Raw genomic sequence first — 16,397 nt, forward strand, 5'->3', positions numbered from 1 at the left:
CCCCCTTGGAGTAATTGCTGAGGCTTGCCTGACACACGGAGAGTTCCGGGTACAATTTCCTTATTATTAAGTGATCTGCTAACATTAAAAAAAGCGAGTGTTTGATTTATTCATTTATAAGTGGATTGCCTATATTGGGGACAAATAATTAATTAAAAAACCCATGAAAAAATGGCAACGTTTTAAAAATCGGTAGAATTTCGATCAAATTCGGTAGATTTCACTCAAAATCGGATGAGATAGATGAGATTTGATTATCTCGGAGGCTGTTAAAATCAAGTTCCGCGTTCGCGCGTATTAATAGACGGAAGCTGTCCGTCTCTCCGCTAACTTAGAGGAAGCGGGAACATCCGCCGAACGGAAACATGAGATTTAATGAAAGTTCGCGTCTTCCTGGTGCCATATCAGATATGTGGTATAGAAGTTAATTCGCCATGTGTTTCCTTATTTTTAAATCCCCGTCATGATAATGTTATTTAAATTAAAACTAAATGAATTTAAAGCCCGAAAGAAAATAAAGATAACTTTAATCTATTCTGAAAACGTGTAATTTGGAAGATAATTGAAAAATCTTGAATGCACCTTTGTTTATTAATCTAGAACATGAAATGAAATGTCTTTGAACTAATTACAACATGAACAAAATAATTAATTACAGAGCTCTATGTCCTTGACTAATGCAGTTTGTAATTGTCACTCTAACTTATATCTTAATTCTATTGGCGGCTCTCGGGATTCAGTCCCGTTGTGTTGGTGACGACAACAACCAGCTGGAAGACTGGCCAGCTGTGTTTGGGACGCACGCCTTGGCGGTGTAGGAAACTGGCGTTCCTTGGAGGACGACGGATGTCCTGGATGTGGATGGAGGGACCTTCGTAGCTAGAAGGTGGCCTCCAATGACCCTCGTGGAGCAGTCGGATTCCACGAGGTTTGCTACCTTGTACACTCACTTTCACTTCAACTCCCACGACTCTCGACTGACGACCTTCTCCGAGTGTCGCTGCATCGTCTCCGCGACCGAGTACGATCGCGTAGACCCGACTCACTTCTCGGCAGCCCTCTCGGCTGCGTCACGACTCCGTTCTGACTCTTCTTCTGACTATGTGGGGTGGTTTTATAACGCCCAAGTAAAGATCTCTCCCTCTCCCTCTAATTATAATTGTTCCGGACGCGCGGCCTAAAGAACAAGACTTATAAATGTTATTTAGTTGTGTATTTTATAAAGATTTAACTAAATATAGGGCCTAGGTATATGTAAGAAAGTCGAGTGCCGAGTTCCCAATAAAGACGAGTTGTTTCACTTTCGGATTCGGCCTTGACAAATACCGAGGGCAAAATATAGCTTAAAAAAGGAGTTTATTTGTATCATGTAAAATATTGGATATTTAATTTTGTGTTTATTTCTATGCATTTTTTATATGTTGCGCTCTGCGTGGCATACTGTCGACTAAACCCACGCGCGAGCGGACGACGCTATTTACGTGGCCGGCCGTCGGGTAGAGTAGGTGGGGGAGGCCGGGCGAGTGGTTGCCCATACCCCCAACTCCCCGGCGGCGGCTCGCGTACATGGCAGCGGTCGCGCGCTTGGGCGTCGGGCATTGCCCTGCGGGCGCTTTATAACCTGTACATTTGAAATAAACGATCAGTTCGCTCAAGGCAGTTGTATTGTGTATTACTCTGCGTCTCCGCGCCCTCCACTTACCGTTGGACTTCGTGCTCCGCTTCTGGCTTCCGCCGTGACTGCCCTGACTGCGCTCGCCTCTTTTCACCAACAGGACCCGTTGGAAAGCCCTTTTCAGGGCTACTGAGGTTGACTTAGCGGTCAGTGCTTTCTCGGTGCGCCGGGCTCTCAGGCCTTCCATTTACGCTGGGTGGGCCGATTGAGTAGAACCAGGGAGACGAAGCCGCCACCCGCCTGTAACGGGTCGGTTACAATAATGTAAAAAATAAATAAAATTGAGTGGAAATATCATACCCATTATAAAACGAAATAATACAGACTAAAATGGATACAAAGTCGTTGGAAAAATAGGCTTCTTTCCCCCTCCGGCAACTACACGTGGACCGGACCATCTTCTAAGAATTTAGCAAACAACATGTGTTTGCACATGTGTGACACTGCGACAGTGACTAGTGACTACCAAAAATCTACGAAAGCTACCCTTCGTATATTTTTATCTGTTATGTTATCCATAGTGTTGAAATGGTGCTATATCTGTTAATTTTTTTTCTTGTTTACTTTTTAGCACGAACAATATACAAATTTACTATTATGCTCAATGTTTGTTTTTGTAAAATTATTGATAATTTTAAGTTGCCAGAATTTTATTTGTCCATGCACTTTGTAGCTGCAAGACAATTAGTAATCTAGCTTCAATAGGTAAATGTTATCAACTATCTAATATCCAAATTTAGTAAATGAGGTCTAGAATTCCAACCGTCCATGCGCTCAGTAGCTGCAAGACTTGTTGTAATCTAACTTCTATTTTTATGAAATTGTTTTTTTTTTTTTTATCACTAAATCCCTAAACTTTATGGTCAAATAAAAAATAAATAATGTAAATAGAGGCTAGATTTCTTATTGACTATGCTAAGATTTTTTTGTATAGATTCAACAATACATTTATATTTATTGTGATGTGGATTCCAAATAGTTGATAATCTCTGAGTTGATCTGTATTCCATTTAACTTCTTTCATCCAAGATTGATGGTTTAAGAATGGTTTCGTTGCCCTAGGGCGCCCTAGGCTATGGATGAATCCCAACATTTTCAACAATTTATTTTTTATGTCAGTTATGTGATTATCAAGCACAAATTTTGGGTCTAAGGTATTCTAAAATTTAAAGAGTCTTCCTAGATCAAGTATGCTCTTACAATTTTTATTTTATTTTCATACAGTATCAGTAAGAGCTCTCCGTTGAGAATTTAGAACCCATTTACCTATGAACCTAGAGCAAAATCCCGGGCATCACGGCGCGAAATTGATTGTGTGCATTTTTTATTTTGCACATATAAAAATTTGAAAAGTACCAAATTAAATTTAGAGAAAATACAAAATAGTTAGAAATAATGAAGTAAAACCAACATATTAAGAAAACATCACAATGAGAAAAATGTATCAAACATACCTTTTATGTAGTAAATGAAGTGAAAATAAAACATAACGAAAATAATGCAGCATAAAAAAACAGTAAGAAAATGTCACAATGCGAAACAAAAGTATAAAACATATAAACAGTAAATGTAGCGAAAGCATAAAATAGTAAGAAATAATGAAGTAAAAAAATATATTTATTTATTTTTAACCCGATTCTTTTGTATAATTAGCTCTCAAATGGGATATCCTTTTAAAAAATAACGTCTTGCTTCTTTCGTGACTCGTGACACTCGAGTTGTCCGATGTTTTGCAGCATTTAAATATCATCTTGTTCACCATTCTTCTTATTAGTGTCGCCACGGACCCATTGAAACCGGTGACTTCTTGTAGAACGGGCAATAACTTTCCGATCGTTGGTAATATATATATATTTTCAGATGAAAATCATAAATACTCCTTCATATAACGCATTGTCGAAAAAATACGAAAATTCCTTTTTTTAAATATTTGCATTCATTTGTGCATTTTTTATTTATATTATAAAAAATGTTTTTACGTTGCTAATTAAACGAACATAATAACACATAATAATTACATCCATCAACGCTTCGTGTTTATTCTGAATGTATTTACAATCCTTGGTTTGTCCGTACAGAGCTAATCCTTGTCCCAATTTCATAGTTTTAGACATGGTTACTTTCTCGGGATTGTTATATCACATTTACAGGTATGTACAATAGGTACAATCACCACAAGTACCACAAATAATTTGTTTAAGTGTTAGTTTTGAAAAGGTTAAGTGACATGCACTCTACCTAGCTAATTTTAATGGCAATGCTGTAATTTGTGGGTTGTATGGCGGGATATTTAAATTGCAAGAAATTAATTAATTGTGTACCTAGTTAAATAATTTCTAAAAACCTTTATTTTATTTGTAGCGAACCGTATAAATATATGAGTATGTTTTTTTATATTGTTTCTATGTGAAACCTGTAGTTGAGGGCATTATTTGTTTTAAATAAAAACATTTGAATCCGGTTGTGGTTCCGTGGCTAATAGTATCGCGGACTCACGGATCACAAATCCGAGGTTCGAAACCCACTGTACCCCAACTTGATTCCCATTTTCTAACAGTGAATTATTTACAACTCGTTGAAAATGGCCCCCAAAATTTAAATATTTGGGTAAATTACAAAAATGAATGTTTTTACAAAAAAAAGTAGGTACCTACTATTTTTAAAACACACTTACACCCAAAAATATGTCATTATTTCAAAATAATAAGCGCGTCGGGTGGCATTATTTGAGTTGGTACATTTTTACTTGTGACTTAAAGATTCGGGGTGCTGTAACTGATAACTTGTTTTTGAGATTATTTTTTGTTGCTGCGTAAAAATATTTTTGGATTCTTTGATTTCGATTCATGTTTGGCTTGGGCATTGGGCATGCGCGAGCTTACACCGAGTTGCTGTCATCGGTCATCCGCCGATATATATCTTTAGTCCGCGCCGCCGATTTATATTGTCATTTTTCTGGCGCTGCGTCTTTTACGTTTGTGATTTGTGAGCATGGTTTATTTTAGAGGTCAAAATAATCGAAATAATTTAACTATCAATTCGTTCTAAGTCAATCTAATACCGTTTGAAAGACTGAATACCCAATCTACTGAATCAGTTTATTCTGCGTTGCTCGTTCGTAGCGTTCGCACACTTATTTGTGTCGGTTTGTGTTCGCGGCGCTAAGTTTACCCAGCTGCGGGTGTAAATTAAATAATTCGGAATAGTGGCGAATTCCTGCGATGTTCAACTTTCTAGCTGAAAGTGCCACGAACATGAAAGCTATTTCCAGAGCAGGTAAAAAATATTATTTAATTTATCACGCAGTTTTTCAATATCTACCTACAAATAATTCGAGTCAAAATCCAACCCTTAAAATATTTTCTCGATTTCATTTTCAAATTTTTGTATTATTACTTTAAAAGATATTCTAATACTCTGCAGGCTTATTCTGTCACAATATCGATTCGTAAGTTCGTTCCTTCGTCATATATCCATATCCTAACGCAATCAAAACCATACTTTGCTTCGTTCCCTTTCATACGATACGAATGAATTTACAAAACGAATTAGTTACAGCATAAGGACACCGGCCTATGGTTCGGAGTAGAAAAAATCTCAGAAATAGAGTTCTCTTTTCAAACGTTTCGACATAAAATAAAAACAATCTTGTACTTACATAATAACGAATATTTTTATACGGCATTATTTTGTCAAGATGTCATTATATTTTTAATTTTAACTTAAATATTATGTATTTATATTTCACTCAATATATAAATTAATTTTGTTATTCTAACATCTCGCTACCTATCCATACAGTCTAGTTTGGTTTTCTCCAAGAGTTTATTTTTTGCACAGCTAGCTCCATTGTGAGATTAACTGCACAACGGAGCATATCAGCTCAGGCAGTTCAAGTGGAGCCAGAGAGACCATCAGTGAAAACTGCCATTCCCGGGCCTAACTCACAAAAACTCTTGAAGGAACTCAGTTCTCTGCAGGTGAAGAATTTATTATTGACTAATTTATATGGTTATGTTAATTTGAGAAATCACATCAAGGGCGCTTAACAGTTCTTAAAATTATCTATATTATAAAACACAAAATACATGCATGTTTGTTTGTTTGTCTGTCTGTCTGTCTGTTTGTCTCTCTGTCTGTCTGTCTGTCTGTCTGTCTGTGGGTCTGTCTGTCTGTCCGTCTGTTTGTTTGTCACAGCATCTCCTCCGAAACAGCCAATCGTAGCGATGTGAAATTTGGACATGTCATTTTAGATAAAGTGTAGTTCAACTGTAATACTTTTGAGTCAAATTCGACTCGACCTCTACTCGATACAGACTCAAACTTTTTAGCAGTAAGTCGTGGAGACATTTATGAGAAGGTGAAATTTAGAATGAACATGTATAATGCTATTTCTAGATCAACCACGCTGTTTTTCAACCAAGTTTTTCTCAGTCTTCCTCCCTATTATTATTTTTTATTATAAAATCTAACTTTTTGACAGTGTAGTGACGTAAAATTTAGGAAATTTAGTAAAATGCCATTTCTAGGTCAACCATGCTATTTTAGAGCCAATTTTTTCTCGGCCTTCCTCGGTATTGTAAATGAATTAATTTATTTAATTATGAAATCAAACTTTTTAACGGTAAGAGTATTTAAAATGCCATTTATAGCCTTACAGTAGATTTTTTCTCAGTCTTCCTCGCTGCAGTATCAAACTTTTTAATGATAAGCATAAAAAATGCTTTTGCTAGATCAACATTGTTGTTTTCAAGCAAAATTTTTTAATGGGTTTTAAGGGTATAATATTCACATGTCAAATACACACATTTAATATAAAGTACATAATGTAATTTCAGGATCAAACAGTTTGTTTTAAGGACAATTTTTTCTCAAATTTCTTCTATAAAAAATCGAACTTTTCAACGGTAAGCCCTAAAGACTTTAAATTTAGAATCAACATAAAATTCCTTTGCTAAATCGACCGGGGTTTTTTTGAGGCATATTTTTTTTCGGACTTCCTCGGTATAAAATCAAAGTTTCAACAGTAAGTTGTAGCAACAGGAAATATAGAATGAATATGTTATTGAAGATTTTTTGATAAACCATGCTGTTTTTAAGCAAAAAATTTTGCAGGCTTTTTGAGTATAAAATTAAAATTTTCAACGGTAAGTCATAGCAAAGTGAAATTTATAAACAATTTTTCTATTTCGACCTTGCTGTTTTCAAGCCAAATCTTCCTTGGCCTTCTCGGTGTAAAATATAACACACTAACGGTAAATTTAAAAAGACATTAAATTTCAAATTAGACCCTAATTTTAAGATGAATTTACATAGCAAGGGATACAAAATTAAAAAAACAGGATAATATTTTTTAGAACCCGAACAAAGCCTGGAAAAAATTCTAGTAGGTATACTTACTTACTTACATTACTAACATACAATTTTTTTTTAGGGAATATGTATTAAAAATTATTTGTAACAAATACTTAAATCAAACTATTTAGTGCGCTTATTGAGGGTATGATAAAAGAAAAAGTGTGATTTAAGTTTTTATCTGAACTGATTGGATATTAATGATGTGCAAGTGCAAACATAAATGGTTCCAGACAGAGGGGCTACGCCAAGAGCACGATATCCAAGCGTAGTGTTTGGACTGCTTCAGAATTTGAAAAATTTTCATGTCTGAATCGAATTCTTACATAAAGATGGATTTTCTTTGACATGTATTTTTCCTAACACATAGGTCCCATAGATAATTTTCTGACATTTTATGAAGGAATTATAGCACTGTCCAGCAGAGCTTTTATATTTAATTCTCTCATGACACTTTAACCAGTTTGACATTTAGGTTTATTTTTCATCTTCTAGCAAGCACAATCTGTGCAACTCTTTGCTGATTATGATCGCTCATATGGCAACTATCTGGTGGATGTTGATGGGAATGTACTGTTGGATGTTTTCACACAAATATCCTCAATGCCATTAGGGTACAATCATCCAGAAATGCTGTCTGTATTTGAAAATCAACACAATTTAGTGAGTATTTTAATTTAAAATGTTTGTATTTATCTGTTCTACATTTCAGTATTTCAGTCATAAAATTGTAAATAATGTTGTGTTCCAGAAAGCTCTAATAAACAGACCAGCACTAGGAGTTTTCCCCGGAGCAGATTGGCCCGGTAAACTAAGAGACATACTATTGAATGTCGCCCCCAAAGGATTGGATTCCATTACTACTATGATGTGTGGCTCCTGCTCGAATGAAAATGCTATCAAAAATATTTTCATGTGGTATTGTCGCCATCAGCGTGGAGAAAATGTATCGTTTTCTAAGGAAGAGATGGAATCATGTATGATCAATCAACCTCCCGGATCTCCTGCTCTTTCCATTCTTTCTTTTAAGGTACTTACGCCTTCCAAGAATGTATGAATTTATTTATTACTTAACACTTGAATAGTATACTTAACAGGCTTCATTTTGAAACCACAGAAGTAAATGGGCACTTGTGCAGAAATTGAGTTTTGTTAAAAAATTATTTCAGCAGTTTTCAAAATGGTGTGGATGTTATTTTTAAAAATTATTTTTCAATCAAATTCAGAACACAGAGGATTTATAACTCAAAGATTGTATTCTTTTTTTTACTGCTTTGTGTAGCATAAAATTTAACCACTTTATCTTTTTTTTTGCAGTCAGCATCTCATTACATAATGTTTCATCTAAATTTATAATAATATAAACATTTTATAAAGCAGAAAACTAACAAAACTTAATTTACTACAGCCACAATTACATAAAACAGATATAAAAAAAATCATACTCTTTTAGTACAAATTTTTTGTAATTCCTTAATTCTAAAAATATCATTTCAGGGCGCCTTTCATGGACGAACATTGGGTGTTTTGTCAACCACCCATTCAAAAGCAATTCATAAGTTGGATATTCCAGCATTTGATTGGCCAATAGCTTCTTTTCCAGAGTATAAATATCCTTTGCAGGATAACAAAAAGGAAAATGCTGCCGAAGACAAGAGGTAAAAAAATCGATTTTATTATAAATACATGTTGGTGAATCTAGAGATTCCTTTTTAATAATAACTTAATCTTAATTCAAAGGTGTCTCGCAGAGGTGGAAGATCTAATTGAAACTTATAAGAAGAAAAATGTTCCAGTAGCCGGTATAATCATTGAACCAATTCAATCAGAAGGAGGAGATAATGAAGCATCACCCGAATTTTTCCAGCAACTCCAACGCATTGGAAAGAAGGTAAAAGAAAATAGTGGTTTTCATAGTATGTACAGTGCGTAATGTTAAATAAGCCGCCGGTGAACCATGTAAACACACTAATTTAGTTTGTATTAGTAGGCACGCTAAAATATTTTATTTGAAAATGTTCGGCCATGCACACAGAAGCAAAGGTTTATTAAATATTTGAATGGACTGTACATACATATATAATGATGGTAAAAAGGATGCGCCGTAAAGTGAATTTTCAGGAGAATCAATCAAAGATTTTTTAATATGAAAAATGAGCCTACCCTTTTTTATTTTGAATCTATTCCAAAACAATGTAGGTAAAACAGGTGTAATGTAAAACTATTGAGCTTTGTAGGATAAATACCGAAACAAATTTTACTAAAAATATTTTGTATTTTTTTTTTATTTTCCCTGACTGGATTGAGATTATGCTTTTGAGAATATGGAAGTATAGACATTTGCAGAGATTATGAGCCTATGACAGCATCATCCCTGTTGAAAAATATATAATATTGAAATCAATCCCACCAGGGAACAATCCAGAATGTGTTTACAAATATTTGAACATACCCAAATACGGAAGGTTAATAATAAAATTAGATAAAACTGTTAGCCGTACTTTAGTTTGGAATCCAATCCAATATAAAGATTTCTGGTCTATAAAATCCAACAATAGATGTTGCTAATTTTCTCTAAATTCTCATTCTCTATTGTGGGCTAACAGGTATGCGAATGTAATATTCAAACCAAAAATCGAAAAATTTCAAGCATGAATATGGAAGTCAACTACCAACTACAACTAAGTTACACAGTGAAAAGTGATCACTTAACCCAGCCGATGATACCATAAGCTCTATAAATGCCTAGACTTCCATATTCTCAGCAACTTTATCTCTGTTTAAACAATCTAGGACAGATTTGAATGTAAACCTAAACGATAGTTTGTAAAAATAAGCTAAAAAATAAAGCTGTTGATTTTGTTAAGGTCATACAAGAGGGTTTTTGATGTAAACTCTAAAATTTACATCCGATATCCATGCTCATACGATGCAGCTAAAAATGATGAGAAAAGTGGTAGGGTCAGGGTGCGACAGTCAATTACCATTCTTTTTGAGGGCTGTAATTTTGTAATAAATTAAACACGAAAGCTAAAATTTGGTATCACTGGCACTGTATTTTTAAAGATTTACTAACAATATGAAAATGTCAACAGTTTTATTAAAAAATGGGAAATGATCCACTGTGTACTCTAGGTCGGGCACAGTGGCTCATTCTAATACACACTAAATAAATATGTATTTAGACTTAAGTGAATATGCGGGTAGCATAAGGAATACTGCTAATAGCTTAGGAACACAGTGGATTCACTGTGTACTATGGTATTTGATCCACTGTACCTTATGCGGCCATTTTGATTTTCTAGTCAATAAAACACAAATTACTAAGTTTGTTCATGATAATGATACTGTCATATGTAAACCAGATTGCACAGTCTGCAGTAAAATCAATGCCAAATAAAATTTTACATGCAAATCAGACAAGAAATAAATTTACCTTTAGAGTTTAGTTTTGAGACACAAAAAAATTCAAATGAAAGCACCACGTGTCTCAGCTACCATCCGGCTAGGGGAGATGTGTTTGCCCTATGAGACCTTACTGCGGGCAAGATTAAATTGTAGTGCCCACACTTTAACGTGCAGGGTACTTGATCCACTGTACCCACCTTTTTTTTGTAGAGGGGAAATCCATCATGGACACCCAGTCATTCTGACTGGATAGTGCCGGACTCGTATGGGCTAAACCCCCCCGTCTTCTTTACCCACCTGAGCCGCTGTCTGCACCTTGACCCTAATATGTATGAAACTCAATTCCAAGTATAGTGGTGCATTCACTTAGCGTTTTGACCGATAGTGTTTTTTCTGTCAATAAATATTTTATAAAATAATAAACAAGTGGTTTATTTTAGAATGGTATAGCTCTTCTTATGGATGAAGTCCAAACTGGCGGAGGACCAACCGGCAAAATGTGGTGCCATGAACACTTCAATCTTGATTCTCCACCTGATATTGTAACGTTCAGTAAGAAGATGCAACTAGGTGGCTATTTCCATACCAAGGAAATAATGTATGTATCCATACTATTAATTTTTTCACTGTCCATAAAACAAAACAAAAAAATTCACTCTTCAAATTAACCCTTAAAAGACTGTCTGGAAATGGTGCTGTAACATCTTGTTACATTAAGATTTGAAATACGGGTATTTAAAAAGAAAAAATTAACCCTTTTCTCGGCAATGTATCCTATAGGGTACATACGATTTCATTTTTTCTCATGTACTAAAACAACATTCAGTTAAAACTACTTTACCATATTTTTCAATTTTAACTGCTTTATCACAATTCACAATAAACTTTGACTAAAATAAAAATTATATTTTGGTTTGGGATTTTGACGGTTTTCAACCATCAAATTTGTAAAAAAACTTTTTTATTTATTCTGTCATATATATTACTGTTCAGTAATCTGTTTTTCATAATTTATAAAAATAATTACAGCAAAACACTTCATTATTTAAAAAAATAAGAAATTTATATTAAGTCTTGTATTCTATGTGACATCCTAGCCAAACCAGGGTTAAACATTTTTTAGAATATATAAAACAATTATCTTTATGTAAAAGATATAAATTGAAAATAATATAAACAAAACTAACCTTATGGCTTTTAGCCGAGAAAGTCATCCAAATGTAAATCTGCAACGTGTCAATATTAAGAGAGTGAAACCGTTCGGGTACTTGGGCAGTTCAATTACTGAGAATCTAGACCGTGACACTGAGATAAATTGCAGAATAGAAACACCGGGGGGGCCCGACATGACTCACATGACTGTGAAGATGAAGAATTAACAATAAAACATGATTTTTTCTCATGATTAAGTGAAATTTTTAAATATAAATATTAATCGTCATTATCAAAATTCACATCAGATGGTGAATAGGACACTGCATTTGAAAAGTAAATGCAGTGTATCTCGATCAGCAAAGCGAGTCTTACGCTACCAGTGCCAGTCCAGGAACAGTAAAATGTTGTACCTTTAAAACAGATATTTCAGATCCACTCTGCCAAGAATCGAACCTGGGACCTCAAGTATGGTTGACGAATACGCCAACCGCTACAGTACGAAGTGGACTCATCTACACTCGATTAACTTTTTCAGAATTTTTACCCGAGAGTAGCCATCGAGTCTGGTTCTATTTCACATAAAGAATTGTATTCTTTATCCACCTGGACGCATGTTTTTAAATTTTTCATTTATAAATTGTAATAAAAATATGTATATTTAACAACAAATAAATATGTATGCGTCATGAGATTAAAATAATTTGGCTGGTGTCAAGGTTAAAAATGTTATCATTTGTTACTGAATGCAAAAATATATTTTTATAAATGGATGCAACTCAGATAAGATTACTTAAGAATTTGACAATTATTTTAAATTTCAAATGTTTATTATCCGTGTAAAAAATAATTATTCACATTAAAAAATTTTTTTTCAAATGAAATGTATAATTTGCAGGCCCGCTCAGCCATACAGGGTGTTCAATACTTGGATGGGGGATCCAGGCAAGTTGCTTCTCTTGGAGTGCGTCCTCAGTGTGATGAAAAAGCAAAACTTGATAAAGCGAGTTCAGGAATCTGGAAAGGTTTTGATGGACGGTTTGTTGAGCATACAGAATGAGTTCCCCAATCTCCTCAACTCGGCTCGAGGCAGGGGAACTTTCCTGTCAGTTTCTTGCGCTAACACTCCCTTGAGAGATGATTTGATCAACCGCCTTAAACAGAAAGGTAAAGTACATATAATTACGTCATATGAAAATATAAGTACATTCGAATAAAAAAGTGCTAAGATGCTAATTTTTTTTTAAAATTAAGGCGACATGACCGCGAGAACGAGAAGTGGATCAATGTAATATTTAAACCTTATAACAAATTACAACAGGGATGGAGAATACCTTAAATAAGGGAATATGGAAGTCAAGGCATTTACAGGGCTTATGACCTGTCACTGGCTGGTTTAAGTGGCCACTTTACACACTGTGTAACATTCACCATTTTGCCTATGTTTGAACATCCATATTTCTTCAATTCTTCCATCTGTTGATTTTAGTGAAGTTAAAGAGCTGAAACCTTTATTGTTGTGAAGAGATTCATCTGACTGAATTATTTCACATAGTAGGCATCGCCTGAAAACAATTTTTCAATTTTTAAACTTCTTCTTGGACCAGTTGGTTTCATTACAATATTTGAGTTTGTCCAAATGTTCATAGACAAAATACTGGATTTCACCCCCTCAGGGTCATTAAGATTAACAAATTACAGCAGGGATGGAGAATACCTTAAATAAGGAAATATGGAAGTCAAGGCATTTACAGGGCTTATGATTATTCACCCATTAATAGGGCAATTCGCTTGCTAAACACCCCTTCTGCGAATAATATGGATGTATTTTTCTGTATATATCGACAGTTAAGCAGCTAGCTGCCTTCTATTTATTAACTTCTAACTTATATTTACAGTCTGCATTACGCGATGGGTTAAACAGCCCGTAAAGTAATGCAGACTACAATTGTCAAATAAATAAATAAATATTGCGTCAAAACACCCGCTAAAGGAAATGTATTTTACATTTTAAAATTAAATATGGGTACTATTTTTCTTTTTCTTTATTACATTTATATTTTCTTTTTCAACTATTAATGTACTGAAGGCAGGTTAAAACCTAATTGAGTAATATAAAATCAAAAGGTACCCCAACTCAAAAAACATTTCTTTTGGTAAATTTGAAAAACTGTTCACAGTTTAATTATGATTATAATATAATAAAATAAATACTAATGTGAGTAGGAAGTAATATTAGAAGGTTCTCAAAGCATAATTTAAATGAGACAGTTTAATGATGGATATAAAGTACATTTTGAAAACTAAACAATGTATTTAAGTACTTTTTGAAATTAAACAATTTTGGATTTAAGAATGTTTTGAAACTAATGCTGATTTTTTGACAATAAAAACCAAACATTGTTGAATTACTACCTGGTTAAAAGAAGAAGTATAAAAATTGGAAAATTGTTTCCAGGCGTTGCCTAGTAAGTAGGTGATTTGGTTCAGCCGGATGAATCTCACCCACGTGATAAAGGTTTCAGCTCTTTACTTCACAAAAGTCAACAGATGGAAGAGTTGTGGAAATGTGGATGTTCAAACATGGGCAGAATGGTGAATGTTACACAGTGTGTAAAGTGGCCACTTAAACCAGCAATGACAGGTCATAAGCCCTGTAAATGCCTAGACTTCCATATTCCCTTCTCGAAAACTTTTTCCCTCTCTGTTGAAATAAATAAAAAAAAAAAAAAAGTTTTCAATCGTAGCAATGATCTCGGAGAACACATTTATGCAAAAAAAGCTACAAAAAATGTTGGTTGGGTATCTTTTGATATTGAAAAACTCAATTATCAGCGGAACTAATTTATAATAAAAACAATATAAATATGTAAACATTTCTACAAACATATATTTCCTTTACAGTTCAACATGATTGTTTTATATTTTTTGCAGGTTTTCAAACTGGCGGTTGTGGAGAACACGCTATCAGATTGCGTCCGGCTTTGATATTCACACCAAAACATGCCAATATATTCTTAGATGGTTTCAGGGATACTGTCAAGGAAACCAAATAGGAAATAATTTTGGATATCATATTTTGTTATTTATTATAAATGTAATACATAATTAGGAAACCGGGCTTCCAAGTTGCATTTTTAGAACATTTATGATGTATATTAATAATGATACTCACCAGTCTTCCATTTACAATTGAAAGTATTTACCGTTTTGACTATGTTCACTTTTTTGACATAGCTCAAAATATAATATATATACATACACATATATGAATTTTATATACATACATATATTCTTAAGGGTTGAAATGATTTTAATAAATTAATTTGATTTTATTATATTATTATAATCCACTGAAAATTTACACAAATATTTCAAATTCATGCTTCAAATTGTATAATGTTTTTAGATATACAGCATACACATTTGAAAAAATATCAATAAAATGAAATATAAATATGCAGCAATATAATATAATTATATACGGTGGAAAAAACAAGTGCATATAGTAAAAATAAATAACTTAATTTGACTAATATAACAATTAGTTTTTAAAAAAAAACTATTATTTTTTTTGTGGAAAAAAATTTAACCAGTGCACAAAGCTAAACAAACAAGATAATAAGTTATCTAAAAATAAAATATTAAAAGCTCAAGGACTGCCTCTATAATATTATATAATCTTAGTGTGCAATAAAGATAAACACATCCAAATAATTACACAACCGATATCTTAGTTCGCCACACTTTCTCAAAATAATTTTTGGAACATTTAATCAAGGTGGAACGATATTTTCATAACAGATAAATATGTATTTAGGCATAAGTTTGTAACTTTTAATAATCTATGTGAAGTATTATTATTTTCAAATAGGAACAAAATGGACAGTGGCAGAGACCTTTTGTGATTTTAGTTTTTTTTAGAACTTCTGAAATTTGAGAGTGGTTAACCTTTCCGAGCCTGAAGGGTGAAAAGAATTCTGCGAGTTCCTGAGGGGGGTACCAGGAATATTCCAGCTAAAATACTATAAATACTACTTTAAAAAAAATAAACAATGTCATTATGATTGTCATGGTAGCGTTTCTAAAACTGTTTCATAATATTTTGAGTTATCTGCAAAACTCATATATTTTTCATAAAATACTGTTGCAAGAGGATGTTATATGGCATCAGCGCGGCGGTACGCGGGGAGTTGGGAGCGTGAATGCATGTAAAATGTAAAGCACGGAAATCTAGTTTTTTTGTAATTATGGCTGGATATTCACACACAAATAGCAAAAAGTGCACGTGCCAACTGACCAAAAAGATTATTAAACTGTAAAACGATTGATTGAAATTTTTGCTGTTTGCACGTGAGGAAGCAAAGACATATGGGAATTATTTTTGAAAAAATCGGGCAGAAAAATATTATTGATGAGAATAATTTTGATACATTCTTATCATTATGGGATAGGATTACCCAAAAAATGAAATCATGGTGATTAACAAAAAAGTTATTGAAAAAATATGCTACCTAGGTCCGGAAGGGTTACGATTATACATACTTGTATTTGATGAGAGTCCATGTAATATGTTATTTATGAAGTGCAATACAATAATTTAAATAAGTTACTAAAGTACAAGAAATATTATGTCTTCCATATAAAAATACAAATGATAAAATTAAGTCTTCCAATGTTATTGTTATGTAATGCCTGAACCAAAGAGTAATACAATTATACAGCATGCTATGTAATTTATTGTTTTCATTTCCAATTTTCATGCCAAAAAATGTATTTTAATTACAATGATAAAAATAAACCAAGA

General features: G+C 33.4%; 1 protein-coding gene across 1 annotated transcript; it reads left to right on the top strand.

The window, feature by feature from the left end:
- Nucleotides 1–4,539: 4,539 nt before the first annotated feature.
- Nucleotides 4,540–16,326, top strand: Gabat (4-aminobutyrate aminotransferase). Its single transcript, XM_088242280.1, has 9 exons — nucleotides 4,540–4,951; nucleotides 5,516–5,655; nucleotides 7,526–7,693; nucleotides 7,782–8,060; nucleotides 8,528–8,688; nucleotides 8,771–8,921; nucleotides 10,879–11,036; nucleotides 12,489–12,757; nucleotides 14,525–16,326. The coding sequence occupies exons 1-9, from the start codon at nucleotides 4,897–4,899 to the stop codon at nucleotides 14,644–14,646; spliced, it is 1,503 nt and encodes a 500-aa protein (XP_088098406.1). The 5' UTR covers nucleotides 4,540–4,896; the 3' UTR covers nucleotides 14,647–16,326.
- Nucleotides 16,327–16,397: the final 71 nt, after the last annotated feature.

Source organism: Micrasema longulum, unplaced genomic scaffold, assembly GCF_059751315.1.
Source record: "Micrasema longulum isolate JH-2025_06_02 unplaced genomic scaffold, ASM5975131v1 h1tg000133l, whole genome shotgun sequence".
NCBI classification, from domain to species: domain Eukaryota; kingdom Metazoa; phylum Arthropoda; class Insecta; order Trichoptera; family Brachycentridae; genus Micrasema; species Micrasema longulum.